A 27601-nucleotide genomic window follows, 5' to 3' on the forward strand; every position below is an offset into this window, starting at 1 on the left:
AATGGCTGACGGCAGGCGCCTCCAGATAGTAGCAGTGTCTGCAAAGCCATACTATTTTTATAAAGATTAAATGAGATAAAATTTCCTGGTACATAAAAATAAAGTATAAAAGTACTATTATTCTAGCCATTTTTAAGAAATCATTTTTTACATCTGTCTCTAGAGCATCCCTGGTTTTATACAACATAAACTATGAGAAAATTGGAAAAGGACACAACATACAATCCTTAATGTTTACATAAAAATTCCTGTTAATACTTATGTGAAAACTATCTTCCCTTCCCCGCAAAGGAATAAAAGAGCATTATTAAAATGTTCTTGTCTCAAAAAAATTAGGTTCCTCAACCTTTTCCTTTATCAAATGTAAATCACAGCTGCTCTGATGAAATGTTTTTAAATTAAGTCTCTATATAAAGAACGTTCTTAAATGTCAAATCTGTACCAAGATTTAATTACCTTAAAACCATCCATATCTTCTAAGTGCACACTTGTTAAGAACGTTTATTCCCATTATCTGCTTCACCATGTATCTAGCAAGGGAATCTTGGGAGTATGTAACACAAATTACTTGCCTTAGAAAAGACACTGTTTATTCCACATGTGTAAACTTCAGTGAATGACTTTCAGAAAAATCAAAAGAAAGTAAATGTAATATCCATATAGTTGTTTAAGCTTTATTTTTATATGCATGCATGTTTCAAGGAAACAAAAATTTCAAGATACAGAATATGACATATCAGATGAAATAATTCAGATTTTAATGTATACACAAATAACAATATAAAGCACATATATAAGATACATTATATAATTTGTTTTGAGGTTTCAAAAAGCAGTAATTTGGTTTTAAAATTCTGACATCAATATCTAACATTCAAGTAAAACATCTTTCAAAAGTTAAGACTTCTGAGACTAACACATAACTCTATGACAGCCTGCCTTTACCACGATCTTCAAAATAGTGCTGTTCAATTCTCCTACAGAAAGCAAGGAGGTTGCTATAGTTTTTCACCTTCTCAGAAAGTTCATCATTTGTCAACTGTGTAGTAAGAATGGTGTACAGATGGCCAAATACCAGTGCATCAAGTTCAGTAGGCCTAAAAGTAGAAACGGGAGTAATGTGAGTAAGTAGCATTTAACTTTTACAACAGAAAACACAGTTGGCCCTCTTCACCCACAGGTCCCATATTCGCAGGTTCAACCAACCTCAGATCCAAAATATTTTAAACAATTAGAAATAACAACACAGGCCAAGCATGGTGGCTCATGCCTGTAATCCCAGCACTTTGGGAGGCTAAGGTGGGTGGACTGTTTGAACTCAGGAATTCACAACCAGCCTGAACAACATGGCAAAAACCTCATCTCTACAAAAAATACAAAACTTAGCCAGGCATGGTGGTGCTTGGCTATAGTCCTAGCTACTCAGGAGGCTGGGGTGGTAGGATGGCTTACACCCAGGAGGTGGAGGTTGCAGTAAGCTGAGATCACACTACTGCATATCATTTAGATTGTGTGTATTGGGTACTATAAGTAATCTAGAGATGATTTAAAATATACGGGAGGATGTACATAGGTTACAAGCAGACACTACCATTTTTTCTTTCTTTCTCAATACATTAAATTTACATAAGCAATTATGCCATTTTATATAAGAGACTTGAACTCTGCAGATTTTAGTATCTGTGGGGGTCCTGGAACAAATGTCCTGTAGATACACGAAAGACCCCCGTGGATATGTTTTTAAAAATCATTTTATTCATCAATTTAAAAGAAAAAAGCCACATAAGAAACAAATCCTACCACAACTTGACATAACTTTACTTGGAGTTTCTGCTATATGAAAAAAAATATGATTTGCTAGTTGTGTGACTTGCTTTCTTTAGTAACAACATTTAAGTGTGTTAAAATAATATAGATGTAATGATCATATTCATTTAATTCGTTACTTTTGTCACTAAATAAATACAGCAGATCTCCAATGTGCCAGAAACTATACCAAATGTGAGGCATAAAAATAAGAAAAATACTCTACGACATGTACATGAAACATAAATTATAAAGTTGTTTTAATAAATACAATTTATGTATTTTAATAGATGCATAAACAAAGTGCTGTCAAAGCACAAAGGATTTCGCTGTGATGACAGGACCAAAAAAATGATACCCAATCACAAATCAGTAACAAGATACAACTTTAATTTTACCACTTTTAAAGTAACTTAGATTTCTGAAGGAGATAAAATCTTAAGGATGGCTTCAACATAAAAATTTCTAGGGTTTTTTTTCTCATTAATTATATATTACTAACAACAAAATGAAATCTATCCCACTACTAATGATCTATAAATGGGGCATCACCAATTTACATTATATTAAAATAATTACTAATGCAATATTACTAAAACAAGAAAATGTCATAATTACGAGCTAATTATTACTCTGAGTCCCATAGTGATAAAGGTTTTGAGAAAACATGTGCTAGCCTACATAAACGTGTGTTGCGGGAAGTCAGGGACCCCAAACGGAGGGACTGGCTGAAGCCGCGGCAGAAGAACATAAATTGTGAAGATTTCATGGACATTTATGGGTTCCCTAAATTAATACTTTTATAATATCTTACGCCTGTGTTTACTGCAATCTCTGAACATAAATTGTGAAGATTCCATGGACACTTATCACTTCCCCAATCAATACCCTTGTGATTTCCTATGCCTGTCTTTACTTTAATCTCTTAATCCCATCATCTTCGTAAGCTGAGGAAGATGTATGTTGCCTCAGGACCCTGTGATGATTGCATTAACTGCACAAATTGTTTGCAGAGCATGTGTGTTTGAACAATATGAAATCTAGGCACCTTGAAAAAAGAAGAAGATAACAGCAATGTTCAGGGAACAAGGAAGATAAAACTTTGGACTCTGACTGCCGGTGAGCCAGATGGAACAGAGCCACATTTCTCTTCTTTCAAAGGCAAATAGGAGAAATAATCGCTGAATTCTTTTTCTCAGCAAGGAACATCCCTGAGAAAGAGAATGCGCCCTGAGGGTAGGCCTATAAACGGCCCCCTGGGGGCGGCTGTCTTTTACGGTGGAAGCCGCAGGGATGAAATAAGCCCTGTCTCCTGTAGCGCTCACAGGCTTATTAGGAAGAGGAAATTCCCGCCTAATAAATTTTGGTCAGACAGGTTGTCTGCTCTCAAACTCCGTCTCCTGATAAGATGTTATCAATGACAATGCATGCCGAAACTTCATTAGCAATTTTAATTTTGCCCCTTCCTGTGGTCCTGTGATCTGGCCCTGCCTCCATTTGCTTTATGGTATTTTATTACCTTGTGAAGCATGAGATCTCTGTGACCCACACCCTATTCGTGCACTCCCTCCCCTTTTGAAAATCACTAATAAAAACTTGCTGGTTTTACGGCTCAGGGAGCATCACGGAACCTGCCGACATGTGATATCTCCCCCGGACACTCAGCTTTAAAATTTCTCTCTCGTACTCTTTCTGTTTATTTCTTAGACCAGCCGAGACACTTAGGGAAATAGAAAAGAACCCACGTTAAATATCAAGGGTGGGGTTTCCCCCGATAAACGTGAAAATATGTTGCAGTAATCTGGTTTGGCAGAATAAATTTGGGGGTTGGTAAAAATCTAAATTTGAACCCCAATACTGTCACTAGCTATGTGGCCTTGACTGCTATTGATAAGTAATATCCTAGAGATGCACAGCTTTAAATACCATCTTGATGCCACTGACTCCTAAATATTTATTTCTGGTCTTAATGTCTCCCCTGAGCTCTGGATTCATACATTCAAATGCCTACATAACGTCTCCACTTCAATGTGGAATATCTGTGGAGCAGGATGTGGAGCCTCTTGACTAAGATGTGTGGGATATTTTATTTTCTCAATAGCAGTAATTTACAGTATCTCAAACCTGCTTGTCCCCCAAACTTCCCAAAATAAAGGCACCACTATCCAACCAGCTGTTCAGGCCAAAAATCTAGGAGCTACTCTTGAGTCCTTTCTTTCACCCTCCTATATCCATTAGCAAGTCTGGTGAGACACTACCTCCAAAATATGCCCTGAATACCACCACTTACTTATTCATTATGATCTCACAGTCTAACCTACCATCATCTGTCACTGAGATAGCCTCCTAAAGTGTCTTACTGCTTCTACTCATTCTCCATACCATAGTCAGAATGACTAATGTCAGCAGATCATACAAACTCCAAGCACAAAATATTCAAATGGATTTCTGTTCTACTTATACTAAAATGCCAAACTCCTTACACTAAGCACACAGAGCCTTGATAATCTGGCCTCTGCCTACCTCTTTAGCCTCATATCCTACCATTCATAGCACACAACCCAAACTGGCCCTGCTTCTTGCATTTGAACGTAACAAACTCAAGCCAGTTAGGGAGCCTTGACTACAACTATTCCTGCTGCCTAAAATACACTCTTCCTCTGACTTCACACTGGCTCCTTATTTTTTAGAATAAGGTAAATGGCACATCTTAAAGTCTCCTCAGACCACCCAAACTGAAGTAGACATATAGTCACTCCTTATCATGTGGTCCTTTTTTAATGCTACATTTGGTAATTAATACCATATAATTTTTTTTTTCTTATTGTGCATCTCCTCTACCAGAAAGTCCTGTAGAGAAAGGACCTCACCTGCTTGGTTCCTGCTGTATCCCCAATACCTAGAACAATTCCTTGCACAAAGCAAGTTCTCAATAAATTTGTGTTGAATGAACCAATAAAAAGGTGACACACTTCTCATACCATATTATAACTGTGTTCACTTAACTGTTTCCCTCACTACACTCCAAGCTATTTAAAGGCAATGATGCATGTATGTTTATATTCCCAGTTCTTAGCACAGTATCTAAGGAACTGAAATAGCACTTGCTGAATAAATACATGGATTAAAAAAGAAAGCATCTTAAGATGTGTGGAATATTTTATTTTCTCAATAGCAGTGACTTACATTCTTTGAAAGCCTTCCACTCTTTTGACACATTCATGAAGTGTTAATCAAAGTCAAATGTACAATCTGTGGCCACGTTTAAATGGGTAGCCAACAGTACAGTTTTTAAAAAAAAAATATCTCAAGGTCCTTAGACTCAACAGCACCATAATCTTACCAGCACAGGGATGAATCAATAATGAATAGATTCCTGCAAAAAACCAAGGATGCAGAGTGGATAAATGTGGAGCTGAGCTGAAGCACCTGGTGAGAATAATACAAACACCAACTCTTCCACATCCCTAAACATATTTCTTAGGAGGTACATCTTATCTTACCAATTTAGAACTTATTTTCCTAATCCTTGTTTACTGCCAGCTACCCTATGCTCCTTGTACTAGAGCCTAAAAAAGGTGAATATATTCCCTGATGCAACTTCCAGTAATATAGATGGGCACCCTTTATCAATAAATGAACGCTCTGAAAGAGTTCAACTATCAATGTATGCTCAAATGATAGTGCTCCAGAAGTACCCCTGAAGTGGCCAAAATGTTATTTGCTGCAAATATATATCCACGTAACTCCAGAGGTACTGAATTATATATGGGCATGAGCATATAAAAATTGATGTGATTTTACATAAAGATAGCAACTTTTTGGCAAGTTACTTTAGAAAATGGCCATACTGCCCAAGGTAATTTATAGATTCAATGCCATCCCCATTAAGCTACCAATGACTTTCTTCACAGAATTGGAAAAAACTGCTTTAAAGTTCATATGGAACCAAAAAAGATCCCACATTGCCAAGACAATCCTAAGCAAAAAGAACAAACCTGGAGGCATCATGCTACCTGACTTCAAACTATACTACAAGACTACAGTAACCAAAACAGCATGGTACTGGTATCAAACAGAGATATAGACCAATGGAACAGAACAGAGGCCTCAGAAATAATACCACACATCTACAGCCATGTGATCTTTGACAAACCTGACAAAAACAAGAAATAGGGAAAGGATTCCCTATTTAATAAATGGTGCTGGGAAAACTGGCTAGCCATAAGTAGAAAGCTGAAACTGGATCCTTGCCTTACTCCTTATACGAAAAATAATTCAAGATGGATTAGAGACTTAAATGTTAGACCTAAAACCATAAAAACCCTAGAAGAAAACCTAGGTAATACCATTCAGGACATAGGCATGGGCAAGGACTTCATGTCTAAAACACCAAAAGCAATGGCAACAAAAGTCAAAATTGACAAATGGGATCTAATTAAACTAAAGAGCTTCTGCACAGCAAAAGAAACTACCATCAGAGTGAACAGGCAACCTACAGCATGGGACAAAATTTTTGCAATCTACTCATCTGACAAAGGGATAATAACTAGAACCTACAAAGAACTCAAACAAATTTACAAGAAAAAAACAAACAACCCCATCAAAAAGTGGGCAAAGGATATGAACAGATACTTCTCAAAAGAAGACATTCATACAGCCAACAGACACATGAAAAAATGCTCATCATCACTCGCCATCACAGAAATGCAAATCAACACCACAATGAGATACCATCTCACACCAGTTAGAATGGCAATCATTAAAAATCAGGAAATAACAGGTGCTGGAGAGGATGTGGAGAAATAGGAACACTTTTACACTGTTGGTGGGACTGTAAACTAGTTAACCATTGTGGAAAACAGTGTGGCAATTCCTCAAGGATCTAGAACTAGAAATACCATTTGACCCAGCCATCCCATTACTGGGGATATACCCAAAGGATTATAAGTCATGCTGCTATAAAGACATATGCACACATATCATTTACTGTGGCACTATTCACAATAGCAAAGACTTGGAATCAACCCAAATGTCCATCAGTGACAGACTGGATTAAGAAAATGTGGCACATACACACCATGGAATACTATGCAGCCATAAAAAAGGATGAGTTCATGTCCTTTGTGGAGACATGGATGCAGCTGGAAACCGTCATTCTCAGCAAACTATTGCAAGAACAGAAAACCAAATACCATATGTTCTCATTCATAGGTGGGAAATGAACAATGAGATCACCTGGACACAGGAAGGGGAACATCACACACCGGGTCCTATTGTGGGGAGGGGGTAGGGGGGAGAGATAGCATTAGGAGATATACCTAATGTAAATGACGAGTTGATGGGTGCAGCACACCAACATGCCACATGTATACATATGTAACAAACCTGCACGTTGTGCACATGTACGCTAGAACTTAAAGTATAATAAAAAAAAAAAAACAATATCAACAAAAGTATAACTCAATAGATTAAACCAAAGCACATATAATTGTGTGTTACTTAACAGGAATACATTCTGAGAAATGCACTGTTTGGCAATTTTCTTGCTGTGTGAACATCAGAGTCTACTCACACAAACCTAGATGGTGCTATACACCTACACTATATGGTACAGCCTATTGCTCCTAGGCTACAAACCTGTACAGAACATTTCCATACTGAATACTGCAGGCAACTGTAACACAGTGATAACGTGTATTTATGGTACACAAATACTTGTGTATTTAAACATATCTAAACATAGGAAAGGTATAGTAAAATAGAAAAGGTATAGTAAAAATATATTACAATCTTAAGGGACCATCTTCATATATTTGGTCCATCACATACTGAAAGGTTGCCATACAGGGCATAACTGTATATATCCACAAACATTTAACCTTTAAAGCATATTTTTTGTAACTTTTCCAAATTTGAGCAACTCTTTATACTGACTCTGACATATATAAATTACTGATTCCAAGAAGTCTTTCTTTTTAAAAAGTACAATTAATATTTTAGTTGATAGGTGACAGTTATACAACTGTATGCCTTTGTTAAAATTCATAGAACTACACACATAAAAGTGCCAATTTTACTAGATGTAAATTACACATCAATAAACATGACTTACTTAATAAAAAGAGAAGTAACAAATTCAGAAAAATATTTCCAACTCACATGGAAGACAAGAACAAAAAAATATTTTATCCAGTATTTCTACTGAACTGTTTAATCAAGTCAAGATCTTCATATATCTCCAATTTTAATTATCTTGCTATATTATGTGAAAACGTTAACTTTCCACCATTCTGCTTACCAAATAGTTTGTGATTATAATTCAAATACAGATAGCAATTCCCCACCTGTGAGCTCTAAGATGTTTCGTATATTATTGGATTTATCTTTATAGACTTTTTATTAGAAAAATATTCCAGGGTAACAAATATATTTCTAAGGTCCTAAGAAATCTGATGCCTTCTTATATTATTATTCTTTCCACATTCATGTTGGTTATCTACTGTTTTGTCATTTGAATATCAAAATAAAAACAGTAAAATTCAACATTTTCCTAACATTTTCCATTTAAGATTTTTCTGGCACTCATCTTTTTTGCTTTGCTTATTCATTATTTCACATTTATTTCTGATACCTTCAAAGTACCATCTAGTTTCAAAAGCATTAATTTTGTCTGGGTGTTTCCTAATTGTTCTTTCCCATTATTAACTTTTCATCTCTTTAAAGTACTAGAAATGATCTACATATCTTTTCTTTACATCCCAATCACTTATCTTTAGGGCTGTCACTCAAGTTTTGTAAATCAAGCCCCTTGCTTTTTGGCCTCTTTTCCCAATTACTATTCTTTCTGTAAGATCTCTCTTAACTACCCTTTTCCTTTTCTGTCATCAAGTACAGGTATTTGGTTTCTTTCATGAGTCCTCCCAACATCCCCAGTGGTTGAGCTAGAAGGAAAGTTAATTCTAATTTTAGGGGATTAATTCTAATTGTAGGGGGTTAATTCTAATTTTAGGACTGGAGTATACCTAGAGAAATTAGAGTAACTCAGAGATATGTCAGAGCCAAGAATAGAATTCAGACCCTCTGTCTTGCAGTATAATACTATGTATCCTGACTTAAGCCACAGCTCTATTCAGCATAGTATCTCACAAAGTAATGACTCCTGCTACAGATAAAGGAATGAGAAAAATGTTGGCACAGAAAGTGAAATGCCAGTTACTTTTTTCTAAATGTACTTTATTTGCATTTTAATATTAATTAAATGATTGAATAAAATTAAAAATTAAATCTCTTCTATCTTTAATCTTATTTTTAGGGAAAATGTTTATCTAAGTATCATGTAAAGGAAAATTATGTCAAAACTGTACATCATAGCATCAGTTAAATAGTTCCGCAAAAGCAAGCCTTTGGTGTTTGAACTGTTGTAAGTTTTCATCACAAGATTAAATGTAATTGTGCCCTTATGAAGAAAAATGATATCTTGATGTTTCCACTGAGTCACATGCCAACCTCTGGTTACTGACACAATGACAATGAGTTTAACTGAGAAGAAAAGTAAGTTAGATCTATTCTCCTGGCCTCCTCTAAACACAGAGTGCATAACAAAACTAAAATAGAATAACGTATTTCAATAAAACACACTCCTTCTGAGCTTTTCAATTCCTAAGAATTCCTGTGTCAGAAAGAAAAGAAACCACATAATACTGACATTTGGATACATTTCTCTTGTGCTAGGGACTGAAAAATAGAATCTGCATAGCAAATATCACTAGAAATAGGAACAGAGTCCTAGAAGCTTTACCTACTAGAATTTCACGGTTTGAATTCTGTGACTTTTCTGCTTCAAAGAGCAACAGACCCTAGATTTTATTTTAATATCAATTATATATAGTATATATTACTTGTGTTACAGATTAATATAACTTAAATTTCCAAACTATCATCATCGTCATTTTTACTACAAATGTTATCTTTACCCAAATATGTTTGATATGGTTATAGAAGAGGAATGCTTATGATGATATAACAAATAGCAAATAAAGCCTTTTAGAAATTATTAATCTAAAAATCAAATAATTTTTATTAAAATGCCAAGAAAAGGTTAGACTTTCTAGGGAAAGTTTTAAGATTAAAATGCTTTAAGCCCATCTTACACTGGATCACAGGACAGCTGATTTTGATATATTAAAATTATAATTTTTTAACAAAGAAAAATTCATTCTTTGCCTTCATTAGAGTCTTTTCAAAACTGCAAAAGTAAATCTGTCAATGAAACATTATTCAACTTACATACATACACATATATTTAACCTACATCCTTTATATTAATTTCTGTGTTTTACAAATATTTTCATTAACATTTAAAAGTTCATAATAGTGCTTGTCCATCAAACAATATTTTTTAATATTTAGTTTTATTGACTCTTCTAGTCCTCCAGGTATCATTCTACATAGAAAACTACAGTTACATTAATAGTAATTTACTTTTCTTCATGTTTAACAGTACTTTACAAGTTTAGAATTTTGTTAAGATTTTGTAGTTCCATATATAGCACCTTGAACTACCTCATTAAAACCTTATCATACAATGATTGATTTACATGACTGCCTTTAAGAGAAATTCTTAATAAGGACCATATTTTAGAAATCTTAAGTCTCCTAGAGCCTAGCACTGTGCCTGAGAGTAAAGAAGTGTCACAAAAATATTTGAGTACAAAAATTATAAAAATAGCTAAATCTCTTCTTGAAAAAGCAATTCTTTTATGAAAAAAAGAAATTTGCAACCTAACAGTACAGAAAATTAACTTTAAAAAAGTAAAATTTCTTACTGCTTATTGAAGAAATATGGTTGTGTTCCCAGTCTTTGAGAGAGAGCTTGACAGCATTGGTCTACATCCTCTAAGACCTAACACAGGCAATGAACCCCAAAGAAAAGTATATCAGTTAGCAAAACAATAAAAAACATAACTTGTATCACAGTTTATAACAAAAATATAAATTTAGGTTAACCTTTTATATTTTAATAAGACTATAGACCACATACATACATAATACTTTCTATATAAGAAATAGGAAGAAAATTTCAGTGAATTTCCTTCAAACTACAAGTACATTTAAGTTACTTATAAGGATTTTGTCAAGAACAAAAGTGTCTTCCTGAATCCATATATTCAAATGGCTTTGCATATACTGAAAAATCTGCTTAATAAAGGTAACACCATTGACCCACCATGAGTAAAAGCATTTGAGTTGTTTTCCCACTAGTGGAGATAGATTTTTATTTATTCTATCCCTATTCATTTACTGAAACCCCCTTGTGGCCAATGGCACACATCAGTGAGATGGTTGGCTAGTATTAAGGGTAGCCTTGGAAAAGACGGGCATTAATTAACTTAATGATGCTTGTGGACAAGATTAAGTATTTTTAAGTTTTGCTACTTTAGTAGCAAAAATATAGACAGATAGATAGATAGATGCAGATAAATATAGATATATTAAGTACTGTGTTTAACAGGGCTTTTTTTTTTTTAAAGCCCGATGCTGCAGATCTATAGTTACATAAAAGGTATCCACATGTATTGCTCAAAAAAAAAAAAAAAAAAAAAAAAAAAAAAAACCCTCAGGTTATACAGTAGCAGGCATAATGATCCCATTTGAGGAAATGTTACTAAGAAACATCTAGAAGAAGGCTCTCCAAATAGTTAAGGGTGGCAATTTCTAGGTGATGAGATTTCAGGCAAGTTTCACTGCTTTTTTACACATATCTGCATTGTATTGTTTGCTTTACATCAAGCATGTACGAATTTTTAGAAATAAAATTACTTCATGTTAGTGAAAATAACAGCAAATGGTTTTCTTGCAAATCTTATATTATAAAAAAAAATTTTTTTTAAAGGAGTACCACTATAAAGAATGATTCTTTTAATGCACAAAAGTTGAGGGTTTTGTCAACTTCAACCTGAACTGACCTGGTCCAGAGTCTTCTTTCCCCATCCAATAGCTTTCATCTTACGCTTGACTTCCCACTGTTTCTGATAGGCCAAAATATGATTCAGAGGCCAAGGGTAAGGAGATCCATACCTAGCATGAGTGATCTAAAGCAAAAAGATTTTGTAAAAAAGGTGATCCTTCCTAAAAACAATGCCCGTTTTTACAAATAGAATTCTAAAAGAAATATATTTTCAAAGAACATAAATAGAGCATCTAAAAAATTAAAATTTTAAGCCATTCTCTTTAAAAATATATAAACTTTTATGTACTTTGCAACCCGTTATATCAAACAATGACACACAGCTTCCCTAAAATGTATGTGCAAGCAAAATTAAAGTAAGTGAAAAACTGTATCACTAATGGTATAAACCACAATGTTTCATTTATGAGCAGGGACTTGCGATTCTGAGCAAAAGTGTTTTCTCATTAAATTTTAATTAAGATAAATGTTACAGAACCACTCACCTCCCCTACTGTGGCTTCATCACACCACTGAAGATACAGCTAGGAACAAAAGAACAGTCACTAAACTTTAGGATACCAAAGAGGAAAAGGATAAAGAAAGTAATTTTTTGCCAAGGCAATTTTTTATAAGCTAATTTCATAAGTCACATACGTAGGGGTTTGTTTTCCTTAGCTGCTATCCAGAATTATTAAATGTAATGATGGTACGATATAAAAATATTTTTTATTCACACAATACGTGTCTAAACACCATTAAAGTGTTTTACAGATATTATTTAAGTAAATTTCAAAAGGCCAAAGTAAAATAATGAGTAGGCAAGAATCACCCCTTTTTATAAACACAAAAACTAGAACTGAAAATGTCAGGTAACTTGTTCAAAGGTAATAATTAAATAATTTAGGTAGCCATCTCAGCTCTAGAATTACTTGACTATTTTCCCATTTCTCAATAACTTTAACCCATTAGAAAGATTATATTTTATGAGCATGAGAGAAAAAGCTTATTTTCAAGCCATATCATCTAGTATTTTACCTCTGCAGTCAACAGCATATTGTTGACTAATTCCATGTAAGCTTTCATTTCTGCTTTTTGGACTTCACCCAGCCCATCACTAAGAGAATGGCCCTAAAGGGAATTTAAAAAAATTTAAAAGACCATCATATTAAATATACAAAAACTTTCAGTTATCTTACTAACAAATAATATAACATGCAACTATACCATGAATTAAACTTCCAAAATGCCCCCCAAAAATTATGTTATATAAAAGCATATTTAACACTCTGCTATCACCACAAAATATTAGTATGTACTTATTTGTCATTATACAAACGTATCTTTCAATAGAGAAAATTACATTATCAACTACTTCGCAAAAGAAGAAAACAGAATGGTCAGCAAACCTTGTTTAAGAGATTAATTAACCTTATTAGAAATAAAGGAAATACCAAAAGACTGACATGTGCTGTTTATAAAGTGGTCAAAGATGAAAAAAATACTGTTAGTAAAGATATGGGGAAAAAACTTCACTCATTTTAAAATTCTAATACACTATAGTAACTAGGAGATACATAAAATGGTATAATCGTTAGTTCAATCTGGCAATCTATTACAAGATTTAAAAAGTACATAACCTATGACATCCTAATACCACTCTTAGGAATTTATTCTAAGGTAACAATACCATTCTTAGGAATTTATACAAAGATGTACATACAAGAAAATTTATCTTAGTACTCTATAAAAACAAAAAATTGGCCATGATCTAAATGCCCATCAATAAACTTGAGTAAATAAAATTCTAATTTATCTAATATGGGGGGGACGTGTTAAAGGAAAAAAAAAAAAAAAAAAAAAAAAAATATATATATATATATATATATATATATATCTCCAATACAGTAGAATACTATACACCAATGTGAAAGGATGATATATATCTACAGCTATTAATATGGAAGAATTTCCAAACATATTTATGATTTTAAAAGGTATGTTGCAAAATAATACATACTAGTATGATCTAGGTTTTTCTAGATACGCAAAAAGAAAAGTCTGGAATGATTTTTCAGAAACACTAATGGGAGTTGTTCCTTAATAACTATTAAAATCTAAACTGAATAAATGAAAAGCAGCATCATTCAAATGGATAAATACATTCAACTTCGAACATCTCCTGTATCTCCCTTTTCAAAGGTCAGCCAGACACTTCAAAACCTAATAGTTTTTCATTTCTGACCACAGTTCTCATAAGCATAAGTTAGAAAATTATCTACCATTTTGTAAAGATCAAACCATCTCTTTTGACTAGATATTAAAATTACATACCTTTAATAAATTTGACATTAATAAAGAAAAATAAAGCTACCTCTTTCGCCATTATATCATGAAAAAATACTAACTTACGCTTCAGAAATATTTTCCAGTAGTTTGCATTGGCATTTTATAAAACTAGGTTGAAATCAATGTAAATGTTAAGACACATTAAAGAATGATGAATGACTTAGTAACTGTGATCAAATACATTTAATATATTTTTATTACCTTGGCTTTAACAAATTGGACTATTGGACCAAGTTCTGATACTACTTGATTTCCCACATGAATAAAAGGTACTTTACCTGTTGAGAGAAAAAAAAGTATTTATAAAAATACTTCCAGTATGTTAAAGTTTGTGATAATTAAAGAAAAATTAACACAAAACTCAGATATTTATAAACAGGGATTTCATAAAACTGTAACTTCTGAAAATTTTTGTCAGATGTGTATATTAAATTCTGTAAGTTTTTAAACTGATTACTAACCAACTTTAGAAAAAAGAACAGGTAAATTCATTTCTAGAGTTCTCACTTAGATATAATAACAGATCACATAACATTCTCTTTTCAGAGCCAACACGAACATACCACCATACAGCAGCAAACACTAATTATCCAAATTACATGAACCAAGCCAGGACATTGGTACATGACCACTAATATATTTCAAAGAAATTTAGCTAAGCTTTCTTTTGAGAGTACAGTGAATCAATCTATATTGTAAACTACATTTAAAAAATATTTTTACATCTTTTATGTCTTTGATACTGAGATCAACATTTTAAGCAAGTAATTGTACAGTAATCTCTTTGACTCAAAATAGCAAGAATTAAAAGAATTAACAATCTTTGAAGGCATGCTAGCTGGTGGGTTGTAATACAGAGTAATGTTCCCAACATGTGGGAAAAAATAATAGTATGTTTATAAAAACTAGCTTCTATAGACAAATGTCACATTAAAAAAGAAATATTTCACTTTAACAAATACTAATACTTGATGGAATTATTAGAGATGAGAGAACAAAATAATCTCCAAATAGCAAGAAGGGTCTACTCCAAATGCTAAAGAATGAAACCTGCTGTCAGACCTAGTTCAAACAGAGTTCACACTACCAGCAGGCTTCTTCCTGTTCCTTTTCAATAGATTCACTCCTCTCTGGCTCAGTCAGCCTGGGGGTAATGGATGAAGTACACAGGCCTAACAAAAGCTTCAACTGCATCCATAGGACAACATGCATTACAAAGAGAAGGCAGGCCTTTTGGAACACGACTCAATAGATGTATTGAGAAGATATTTCCCTGTTGCCAATTCTGCATTCCTTCCTTCTACTGCTTTATAAATCTTGCAAAAAAAAAAAAAAAAAAAAAAATATTATCTGGTTAAGCATTAGGCCATATTGTTTTCTTAACTTGGGATAAAATCTTTGTAACTACTATACTACGAGAATTATTACAGGTCCCCTGAGATCAAATGATCTGAGAATGAAAACTATTTAGTACCTAGACTAAAGAGTATTTGGGGGTATAATATTTTTAGAGCAAAGCATATTCCTCATTTTTAATGACCAGTTTCAGGTTCTTGGAAAACAGGGTATGTATTTTTATTTTTCTTAAAAATACACTGAGTACTGTCAATTCTGAAGCAAAAAGAAGTGTGGATAGTCAACTGAGTATTCATCTTATATATCTCTAAATATAGAGATATATAAAAACAAAGACAACAAATTAGAATTGAATAATGTTTTCTGTCACTAGCCTGCTTAATGAAAATGGAGCCAATGTTATATCCTTATTATTGCAGGTATTAGGCAAAAACACAGTAAGACAGTTATTTTCTGGTACCAATCAAAGGTCATATAAGAAAAGTGAGGGCTTTGTTTACCGTCTTAGACAGAATAATCACTTCTAAAATTTCTATTCTAAAGAAAGCAAGAATATGTTGCCAAACAAGTTGGCAGATTCAAAGAATGCAAGAAATAGGACATTGGATGTCATCTAATCCGACTACCTTATATTACAGATACAGTCACTGAGGCTCAGAGAAGTGAAATTTCTCAAGGAAATAGTTAATATGTGACAAAGTCACAGAGGGATTAGTTGAAGATTTCCTACCTCTTTAGGAAATAAGAGTTTAAGTCAACTGGTCTTCTGACTATTCCATGCTCTCTGCTTTAAAAATCTGCCACAAGATCAAAGAAGCAATACAATAAAAAACATTTCCCTGATCACCTCAAATCATTAAATGAAAGAGAATACCAGTCTGAGATATAAAATTTAAACATCTTAGTAGAAAGTGCCATTTTCATCTACCTATAGGCGACTCCTATGAAAGAATGTATATTTTTGTATGTCTCTAAAACATTTATCTGTCTTTCGCACAGTCTAATAAAAAGAAAATACATTATCTACTTAAGTGACAGTAAGTATAGTAATTTTAGGAAACAGGTGGATAAACTATATGATTTCTCACTTGCCAAAGATCTGAACTTTAGTATTAGATTACTAACCTTTTTACATAAATATACAAACTCTTTTTGTATGACTACATAGAGGAAAAGGATGCACAGAATACAATATAACTTATTTCACCAGAATTCTGTAGTTCCTAATATCTGTGTATAAAACCAACACAAAATGAGTCAATGAATGCCCTCCAAGAATCTAAAATATGTTTACATTTACAAGCCTAGAAATTATTTTATGGAAGTGTTTTCTAAATGTATATTCATAAACCTCTAAAACCAGGTATTTATATAAAAGAATATTCAGTGTGTACAGAGGGGTGTCTTCATACCTTTTAACAATTTCTGCCACCCTTAAAAACTTAAGGTGGAAAAAAAAAAGTTTAACACAAGTCACTCCTAAATTATCATACCAAAATGAAAAATGTTTCCCTAAAAAGCAATGTTACACACTTATACCAATCAGTTATCCTTAATAATTTATTCAAAAGGGAGTAATTCTACTTATTGCTCCAACAAAACCATAATTACAATAATCATCCATAATTACATATAACATTTATTTATCAGCTTTGTAGCACATTTTTACATTAAAAATTATTTGAATCATTTATTTAAAACTACTTTAATCTACTGACATAAAGATAATACTGATTTTTAAAAATAGGAAAGCTAATGCATCTCAAAACCTGTTAAAATTATGCATTAAAAAAAAAACCTAGAAACCAAAAACATTCAGTGATGACTTCAAGATCTAATGACAAATTAATTTGTCTACAATCTCTCTTCTTCCACCTGTATTACGGGAGAATATAATTTAGACGTGTTGAATAATAAATGGATTCATTATGACTAAAATTTGTTTTCTCAACAGGAAAGTCTTATGTACATTAAGACTAGGGAAATCTGAGATCATGTATTTCCTTAACATTTACTATTTAAAATAATTCCCTTACTATTAAAACCATTTCCACAAGTCAGTAACCATCTCTGATCACAGTTGAAATGAACAGATATGCCAACCCCAAGATTGTCAAATTTGCAATTGTTACTTTCTAAAACCATGGAAAGATTCTTCAAAGGGTAAACAAAAAAATCAGACATTTTAACATGTAGATACAAACTGGACTATCACTATAATTTTATCACTCCATAATATTAACAGAGAAGAAAAAAAAACACACTTACCAGATGGAGACATATATTCTGCATTTGCCCTACAAACTACTTTGATAGGCAAGTTACACATTTGCAAAAAGGCCTGTAAATCAAGATACATACAATAAGCCCAGTAAAAGCATATGCATAATTGAACAGAAATTTGTATGCATTTCTTTTCTAAACTGAATAGTTTCATACTACAAAACTCTATTAGAAAACAATGAACCAATTGAAAGTGAAGGATTTGTTTTCCAAACAAAAAAAAAAAAATGTCATTTCACTATTTAAAAATCAGTATGATTTAGACATCAGTAAATATATGAAACTTAAAGTATGTATGTATACCTAAGGAATAAAATGTAAATTATCCACATTTATGTTACTGTATTAGTTTATGTAAACCAGCGATACTATATATTGCCTTAATTTTCTTAAGTAGATGACTAAAGTCCAAATTTTATAAGCTATTAATTGCTTCATTCCACTATTTTCTATAGGATCATCATCTTCCTCATTTTAGAGTAAAACTCAAAATACTATCTCTGCTACCTCAAAGTTCTCTCCAGTAATACTCTATATTCCAACAGGTAGCTTCTGTGCTCACTAATTCACTTTTTAAAGACTTAAATTGTTTATCTTTGTTCATAGTTACAAAAATGTTATAAGCAATTTAAATGTCTAATAATAAGGGTATGAGGTAAATCATTATAGTAAATCCAAACTATGGAATGCTATACAACCAATTTTAAAACTCATGCTTTAGAAAAATTTTTACCACAAGAAAAAATGTGCTGTAGAAAAATTTTTACAAGAAAAAATGTACACATTATAATATTAAGTAAAAAAAATGCAAAACTCTATTACTAGATCACACTAATTCATTTTTAAATGTTTTTAAGACACCAGTGAACTCTGCCAAGCCCACTGTTTTTTACAATACTCAACGTTCACTCCCCTTGTTCTCTCTTCTATGACTCCTTGGCTTCTTTTTCTCTATTCACAAAATTTACTATGCTATTTCTATAAAATCATTCAGTTATTCGATTGGGAAGTCATAAGTTGCAATGGTTCTAATTACCACATACAGATTGGAAGACAAACCTTTTATCTATTTTGAAATTGAAAGTACTATAAATAGATGTCAAAAGTAAGATAAGATAAATTAATAAATTAACAAGGATATTATTTATCATTTTACTCACAGAGATTTCTCATAGGTTTATTATAATTCCTTCCTCAGCTCTAGATTAGAAATAAGTATTAAGACTCTTGTTAAGTGTTAAGGGTACAATACAGTGATTAATTTCTTCTACAAAGAACTCCTTTTACCCAAAAGTATGTCAATTCTCTTCTGTTTTCTCAAAACTCCAGTCCTTTAGAGATGCCTGCCTCCAAAAATAAATCCCACATGAGTCTGATTCCCCCCCTAATTACATCCTCTGATTCTTACATTGCTCTGTAACTTATGTATGCATGTCTGATCTCCCCAAGTAAATGGAATCTCTTAGAAAACCAAGCGGGAGATTTTTAATTTTTTTTTTTGCAATTCTGTTCTCCTCCCCCCAGTCTCCCTCATTTTCCCACAATTAACCTTTCACAGTGCACTACTTATAATAAGCAATACTGTTTACTGATTGAGCCATTCAAAGCTCCCAAGAGCTCATCATGGCAGAGGCTGTTATTCCTGCCACATATGTTCTCCCCTTTCCCTACAGTGATAGAAACTACATCTGCAAACAAGGCTGCCTAAAATAAAAACTTATTTTCTGGGCTCCCTTATAACTGGGTATGGCCAAATGGACTAAAAGTTCTGGACAACTGCTGGGAAGTTTCTTTAAAAGGGGAAAATATCTCCTCTTTTTCCTCCCTGTTGACTAGAATGTAAAAAGGATGGCTATAGCTATAGCAGCCAAACAGAACCAGGAAGTAGCAGTTGAGTGTTGGAAATGGTAGAGCAACGAGAGTAAAGGGGCCTAGGTTCCTGATAATCATGTAGTCACCAAACCTGGATTACCCATGTTTGTACGAGAAGTGAACTATCTTTTTAAGCTACCACTATATTGGGTTTCTGTCACTCACTGCCAAACCTCATCTTAATTAATTCACCTACAGTCATGATTTCTAAGTTTAAACACCATCCTGCCCCACCAGAAGTTGATTCTTCTGTGTCTAAGTGGAAACTAAGAGTCCTCTAAAACCTATAACCAGTGATTCCAATTCATAGCGATAATAGTGAGCTTCCGGACTGACCCACAAAGATAGGGTAGGGTGGTGATTCTCAAACTTCAGCATGCATCAAAATCATGTCAAAGCATGGCTTGTAAGGAAAGAATTAGAGAAAATGAACATAAACAGTTCTTTCAAAAAGCCTGGATCAGGAAAAAAGGAAGAAGGAAGGAGAAGGGTTCTATTACATATTACATATGAAGAAGAGCGGAGCTTATTAAAACACAAAGAAAAAAAATAATGGAGATAGGCTGAAATTACATAAAGCAAGTGAAATAACTGATATACAAGATCCATGTGGCCAGGAGCAGTGGCTCACACCTATAATCTCAGCACTTTTGGGGAGGCCAAGGCAAAAGGATCACTTGAGGCCAGGAGTTCAAGACCAGCTTAGAAAACATAGGGAGAATCCATTCCTACAAAAAAGTTTAAAAAATTGGCTGGGCATGGTGGTGTACACCTTTAGTCTCAGTTACTCAAGAGGCTGAGGTGGGAGGATTGCTTGAACCTGGGAGGTCAAGGCTGCAGTAAGCCATGATCACACCACTGCACTCCAGCCTGTGCAATACAATGAGACCCTGTCTCAAAAAAAAAAAAAAAAAAAAAAAAAAAAAGAATAGGTAAAAAGGGAGGAAATAAGATCTTAGCTGGAGAGATCTGTTTTTGTCAGAATAAGAAACTTTTTCCACTGTAATGCAAGAGGTGGTGGGGAATCAGTGATGATGACTGCAAGTTGATACGAAAGAACAAGAATGTGAGTGCTCACATTTTATGAAATGGAAGGAGAAATCACTTGCTGAGAATGAGAAACTAAGAAGGGATTCAGGCCTTCAGTAGAACAAAAAAAGAGTTTGAAATAACTGTTTAATATATCTTCTCAAAGGCCTGAATAATATTCAACTGTTAACAATAATAATACTGTATAAAATAGTAAATATAGTATATTTTGCTAAACTACACGCATAGTGGTAACTATGCTAATTAATATTCCAAAAATATTGTATTTCACTTAAAATAAAAGCAGAATTGTAATGTTCTGCAATCAAACCTATGCTTCTTTTTTTTGAGACAGAATTTCACTCTGTCGCCCAGGCTGGAGTGTAGTTGCACAATCTCAGCTCAATGCAACCTTCAACTCCCAAAACCCATGCTTCTTGGTCCCATGCTTTTTATTTTTGTATAAAAACTAACTGACAATTTTACCAATTAAATGACACTCAACTTACTACAGACCTCAACTGATAACATAATTCTAGTTAACCAATTAATCTGCAGTTCACAAAAAAGTTTGATGTCACAAAGCATTTTCATCCAAACTTTAAAAATGCAAAAACAGGCGAGTCCCAGTGCTTCCAGAGGCCGAGGAGGGAGGATTCCTTGAGGCTGAGAGTTCAAGACCAGTCTGGGAAACACAGTGAGAGTTTCTCTCTACAAAAATTTTTTTTAATTAGCAGCACAGGCCGGGCGCAGTGGCTTATGCCTATAATTCCGGGAGGCCGAGGCGGGAGGATCATGAGGTCAGGAGTTTGAGACCAGCCTGGCCAACATGGTGAAACCCTGACTCTACTAACAATACAAAAATTAGCCAGGCGTGCATGCCTATAGTCCCAGCTACTCAGAAGGTTGAGGCAGGAGAATCACTTGAACCCGGGAGGCAGAGGTTGCAGTGACCTGAGGTCGTACCACTGCACTCCAGCCTGGGTGACAGAGCAAGACTCCGCCTCAAAACAAAACAAACAAAACAAAACAAACAAACAAACAAATTAGCAGCACTGTGGTGGCAGGCACCTATAGTCCCAGCTACTTGTGGAAGCTATGGTAGGAGGATAGCTTGAGCCCAGTAATTCAAGGTGAGCTATGATCATGCAAAAAAAAAAAAAAAAAAGCAAAACCAAAACATTACCATGACTATTTTCAATAATATGAAAACTTTAAAACAATAGCAAGGTTTGGTTCAAACAGTATTTCCCCTTTCTCTTGAAAGATGGAAGAAAACACTGGAGAGGCTCACTTTCACCTTCCGCTTTGACTTTCAATATCTTATCAGCACACAAAAATACTCCAAATAACTGGCATGGCACACTCACCTAAACATATCCTCTTTTCAATTCAGAAATAGCAATCTGCATATTTTTATTCTTATGGAAGTCAAAGAAAAATGTATTTCAAATTATAATAATGAATAATGAACTTGGAACAACTCAGCTAACTCTTATTCCTCCGTTGAATACTTTATTCCAAACTAATTTAAATGAATAACAGCATAAAATAATTTGAATAAAACACTTAGCACATCCTATTAGAGTAACGTTTTATAACTATGCTGTCCAATATGGCAGCCACTAGTCACATGTGGCGCCTTAATTGTTTGAATAAAATTTTAAATTCAGTTCCCTAGTCACACTAGCCACATTTCCAGTGCTCAACAGGCACATGTGGCTAGTGGCTACTGTATTTATTGAACAGTCCAGATTCAGAACACTTCCATCATCACAGTGTGATGTGATGATGTCTATCAGATAGCATGGATATATAACAACAGTAATCAGTACATAAAGGAGACCTTAGCAAGAGAAGCTGACATCATCTGAAAGTGATTATACCAAACATATTTTTAAAAAGCTGCATGATAGCACAGAGTCCAAAAATCCTGCAAGTGATACAATCAACTTTTGATGATGGTGACACATTAAATACCATATTTCCAATTTCTGAGAGAATATAAAGATTACTCATTTGCTGAGCAACTCAAATTGTTAAAATGATGAGGCAAATGTATTAATATGTGAAAACTAAGAACTGAAGAATGCATTAAAACTGCACCCATATTTTATATATAGTGAGTACCTGGTAGGAAATTTCTTAAATGCACACATATGTATATGCACACAGAACATAACTGCCTGTATCTGATTTCTAAGACCCTGAAATTTAATCAGCTTGATGTAGTTTCGACATATTGAATACATTAATTCATAACATCTAAAAATTCACTTGAAAGGGTAGGGTGTCAGGGGCAGGGTTTTTTACTTTAAAAAAATTGAAAGAAAAAAAAACTATTACCAGATCATCAATAACTGGTTAAATATGAAGGACTAAACTTACACATTTATCTCTGCAACCTTTAAAAAAACTCTATTAAAATAACAATGAAGAAACAGAAAAGGTATACACCCAGAAAAACATAAAGAATAGCAGAGGAGACAAAAGCAGACCAAAGATGTCAACCCATTTTTCTAAGATGGAAGGCAGACTTAGCAGGGCAGAGGAAGCTGAAACCTAAGAGTTTGCACAGTAGAAAATCAATACATTTGCATCACAGAAACTAGGAAGATTCCAAAATTGGAAGCACCAAGTAACACAGAAGGCAGAGGTGAGATATAGGACAGCAAATAAAGGATTGGATGAAAGTCTAACTAAGCATCAGACAATTAGCCCTCCCCCAGTCTGGCAGAAGAGAAAGATTTATTCTTTGGAGAAACTGAACTAGAGGGACCCAAACAGCAGAGGGCACTGGGTGAGGTGTCACTCTGAAAGAGGCAAAGTTAAAGGTAAGTATACATACTGAACAAGATTCACACAGGATCCCTCTCCCCTCTCAGCTCCCAAACATAGGATATCACTACAGGATATCTCTCTAGAGAAAAGAAATCTACATATTGATGGTTTTATTGGGGGTGGGATGGGCTAGGAATAGTGAGTAACAAAAATGACCTCTCAATATGTAATCAACCTACAGTGACAGCCACATGTCAAAAAGTCCCTCATCTCCTTAGCCTTACTCTTAACTATAAATTGTTAGCAGAGATCAACAGATACTTGAGGAAAGCCTCAAACAAAATATAGAGCCAAAACAAACCACAGAAAAAGGAACTGGCAAACAAAACTGCAAAGAGCAAGACAACTTCACAGAAAAATTATAATGGCGAATATTTACTGAGCACTTACTATATGCCAAGTACTTGCACAAGAACTTTACCCTATAAGGTATGTACAAGTATCACTATCTTAAGATGAGAAAAAAGAACAGAGATCAGGGTGTAGAGGGAGGGAGGGAGGGAGAGAAAAAAGGAAGAGGGAAAAAAGGAAGGAAAGAAGTTATGTGCCTCGTACATAACAGGCAGATGATGACTACCAGATGAATAAATAAATGAACATATGAAAATGTAAACAATAACGTCTAGTTTTAGTCATGTGAATTTTTGAAAACAAAGCAACAGAAACTTCTGAAAATAAAAGTTTTTTTTTTTTTTTTTTTTTTTTTTTTTTTTAAAAAGACACTTAAGTCAAAATCCAAAACACCATTCATAGTCAACCACTGGTTGTAATATACAATCAATGTGACCTTTTGAGAGCACTCTGGTAAGGTCTACCAAAATTCTATATGTACATATCCTTTGAACTAGAAATGTTATTGCTATAAGTATATAATATGAACATATATGTAAAAAATTATACAAGATATGTGTAAGGATATTCACACTTAAGCTCTATTTATAACAGCAAAATAATAACAACAGCTTGATACCTATCAATAAAAGACTGGTTAAAACAAATTGTGACGCATCCATCAACGGAATATTTATAGCCTTCAAAAAAGAATAAGGTTGGCTGGGCAAGGTGGCTCACACCAGTAATCCCAGCACTTTGGGAGGCTAAAGCAGGCTGATCACTTGAGTCCAGGAGTTCAATCAAGACCAGCCTGGGCAACATGGCAAAATCCCATCTCAACTAAAAACACAAAAAAATGGACAAGCATGATGGTGTGTGCCTGTAGTCCCAGCTACTTGGGAGGCTGAGGTGGGAGAATCACCTAAGCCCAGGAGGTTGAGGCTGTAGTAAGCCATGATCACACCACTGCACTCTAGCCTGGGTGATAGGCATAAGACCTTGTCAAAACAAAAATCAAACAAACAAACAAACAAACAAAAACTCAAAAAATAAAGAGTAAGGTTGCTCCTCAACTGGATTTCTTACACTAAATTCCAAAAGACATTTCTCCTCTGGAATCTCTAATAAGGGGTACTGAATTACATAAGATGACATAACGCCAAATGCAAAAATGCTTTTCATGACGCTGTTTCTTCTAACCACCTAGAGCAAAACATTAAAACATAGTTCAAAAAGGCCTACAAAGGCTATCTGGTCCACTATGAAACTTCCTGGTGAGCTAACTTGCCAGAAAGACATAACTTTGAGTACCTACAAAAATAAATTTGATACATATATACTGAGCACCTACTATGTATCAAGGACTGCCCTAGCTACTGGGACAACATAAAGTCTCAGTGCTTATGGAGTTTACATCACAATGGAGACAGATAACAAGCAAATAAACCAGAAAATATGCATGGTAATTCCTGCTACTTAGAAATACAAAGCAGTGTAAAGGTATGGCTATTAAATATAGGGTAGTCAGATAAGGGCTAATAAGGAAACATTTCACCATAAACCTAAGAAAGTTAGGGAGCAAGCCATGCAGATATCTAAGGGGAGAATAGTCCAAGTTTAAAGGCCTGAAGCAGGCTTGTGTTTCATCTATGTTTCACCAACAGTTAACAAGACCAGTATGACTATGTGGGAGTAAGGAAGTGAGTACTAAGAGATGGGATCAGAGAGGCAACCAAAAATATCATGTAGGACGTTATAGGTAATTGTGAGATCTTTGGCTTCTACTGAGTGAGACAAGAAATCATTAGAAGGTGTTGAGCTGGGGATTGCCGTAATCTAACTGAACACTTCAAAGGACACAACTACAGAGAGATTAGACTGTTGAGAGCAGAACCACTGAAGCAGGAGAACGAATTAGGAAGCTTTTGTAATGATCCAGGCAAGATATGATGGTGGCCTGGACCAGGGTGGGAGTGATGAAAGTGATACGTCAGATTCTAGCTATATTTTTAAGGGAGGATCAAGAAGTTTTGCTGATAACTCAATGTGGATATAGGAAAAAGATCTCCAAAAATGACTAAAAGTTTCTGGCATAAACAACTAGAAAGATGGAACTGGTATTTACCAAGGAAAAACTTGAGGTGAGCAGGTTTGGTGGAAGGAAGGGGACCTACAAGTCTTTAGATCGTCGTCTCTAATTATCACTTTTTGGATAGACTTCTGACGAGAAATGAATAGCAGACAACTCTACTCTTTTTTCAAAGGCCTAGAATTGCTAAGAGTACAGCCATGTGCTTTGAAAACCAGATAAGCAAGTTCTATTAAAAATTTGAGAAGCCCAATCCTCAAGGCCACCCAACCTCTTTTGTGCACACAACTGACAGACGTGCCTACAAATGTACATAATACATCTGTTAGCACTTCCTGCAGGTATGATACTTATCAAGGTGTTAAGAAATAAGAAGAACTACAGATGTCAGGCAGAATAAAAATATAATCAAGGATTGTCTTCATCTCTGGTCTTTTCTGCTTCCTGCATCTATAGCCTACCAAGTTTAAAAACTGAAAAGTCAATTTAACGTCTTGGTTAAATGAGAAGCTTTAAGAAGCTAAGAAGTTGTCCCATAAGAACAGTATGATCTGAAAATTTACTGAGAAGTTACACATGAAGGAACCACTGTTCGCTTGAATCGTTTAAAATCTCAGTAACTATGGCCCAATCTTCGGGATGTCAAAAGTAAGCATGCAGGTCTTATGATAAAGAAAATCAGGTAAACAGAATAACATTAATGTGCAAATCAACAAAACATCTTAAATATTACACATATCTAATTTCAAGTCTTCAATCCCAAATATACTAATAATATCCCAGAAAGAAATGTTGCAGGAAATCAGTGAAACTAAATGTAAAGCCAAAAAGTAACCCAATTCGTTTACAGAAAAAAGTAAATATATTGGTTTTGGTTTTTTGTTGTTCTTTTTTTTCTGAGACAGAGTCTCGCTCTGTCACCCAGGCTGGAGTGCAGCAGTGCAATCTCAGCTCACCATAACCTCTGCCTCCCAGGCTCAAGCAATTCTCATGCCTCAGCCTCCCAAGTAGGTAGGACTACCCAGCTAATTTTTTGTATTTTTAGTAGAGACGGGGTTTTGCCATGTTGGCCAGGCTGGTGGTGAACTCTTGGCCTCAAGCAATCTGCCCGTCTTGGCATTCCAAAGGGCTGGGATTAGAGGCGTGAGCCACCACATCCAGCCCTAAATATGATGGTTTCTGACAGGAGTAAGGGAACAGACTCTACAACACTTTTTAAAATATCAAATATCCTTTATTTTAACTGCATTAAAATAAAAATTAAAAAAGGCAATACATAGTTCAGAAAATGGTAAAAAGGGTTCAACGTGGTTGAATGGAAACAGTCAGCCTTGGTGGCTATTGTGCACAGAAATGATGCTGCCTCACTGAGATTGCTGTCCTTACCATCCTTTATTCTTACTTTCTGTTGCTGAGTCATAAACCCTACCACTCATGACTGGGCAACTACCAACACATTTTACTGATTAAGTACCCTAGCAGAACCTAATGGATCGTAACAGAGTACAGATTTTAAAAGCAAGTTACCTAAGTGAAAAAAAGACTAGAGTGAACATACATTTAAAAGAAGGAAATCCTCTGCATCAGTCTTAATAATCAGTATAGAACAGTAAGGCCAGGCACAGTGGCTCACGCCTATAATCCCAGCACCTTGGGAGGTCAAGGCGGGTGGATTATTTGAAGTCAGGAGTTCA

At 34.3% G+C, this 27601-nt stretch overlaps 1 protein-coding gene across 3 annotated transcripts in view; it reads right to left on the reverse strand.

The window, feature by feature from the left end:
• Nucleotides 1-661: 661 nt before the first annotated feature.
• MTX2 (metaxin 2) overlaps nt 662-27601 on the reverse strand; it is a 70765-nt gene continuing 43825 nt past the window's right edge. For all 3 annotated transcript variants that reach the window (XM_050751807.1, XM_050751806.1, XM_050751808.1), the window contains 7 exons: nt 17729-17801; nt 14306-14382; nt 12794-12886; nt 12262-12300; nt 11775-11900; nt 10635-10711; nt 662-1097 (listed from right to left, as the gene is read on the reverse strand). In XM_050751807.1, the coding sequence (XP_050607764.1) occupies nt 926-1097; nt 10635-10711; nt 11775-11900; nt 12262-12300; nt 12794-12886; nt 14306-14382; nt 17729-17801 (657 nt within the window). In that variant the 3' untranslated portion in view covers nt 662-925. The remainder of the gene's footprint in view (nt 1098-10634; nt 10712-11774; nt 11901-12261; nt 12301-12793; nt 12887-14305; nt 14383-17728; nt 17802-27601) is intronic.

The sequence above is a fragment of the Macaca thibetana genome, chromosome 12 (assembly GCF_024542745.1).
Source record: "Macaca thibetana thibetana isolate TM-01 chromosome 12, ASM2454274v1, whole genome shotgun sequence".
Lineage (NCBI taxonomy): Eukaryota > Metazoa > Chordata > Mammalia > Primates > Cercopithecidae > Macaca > Macaca thibetana.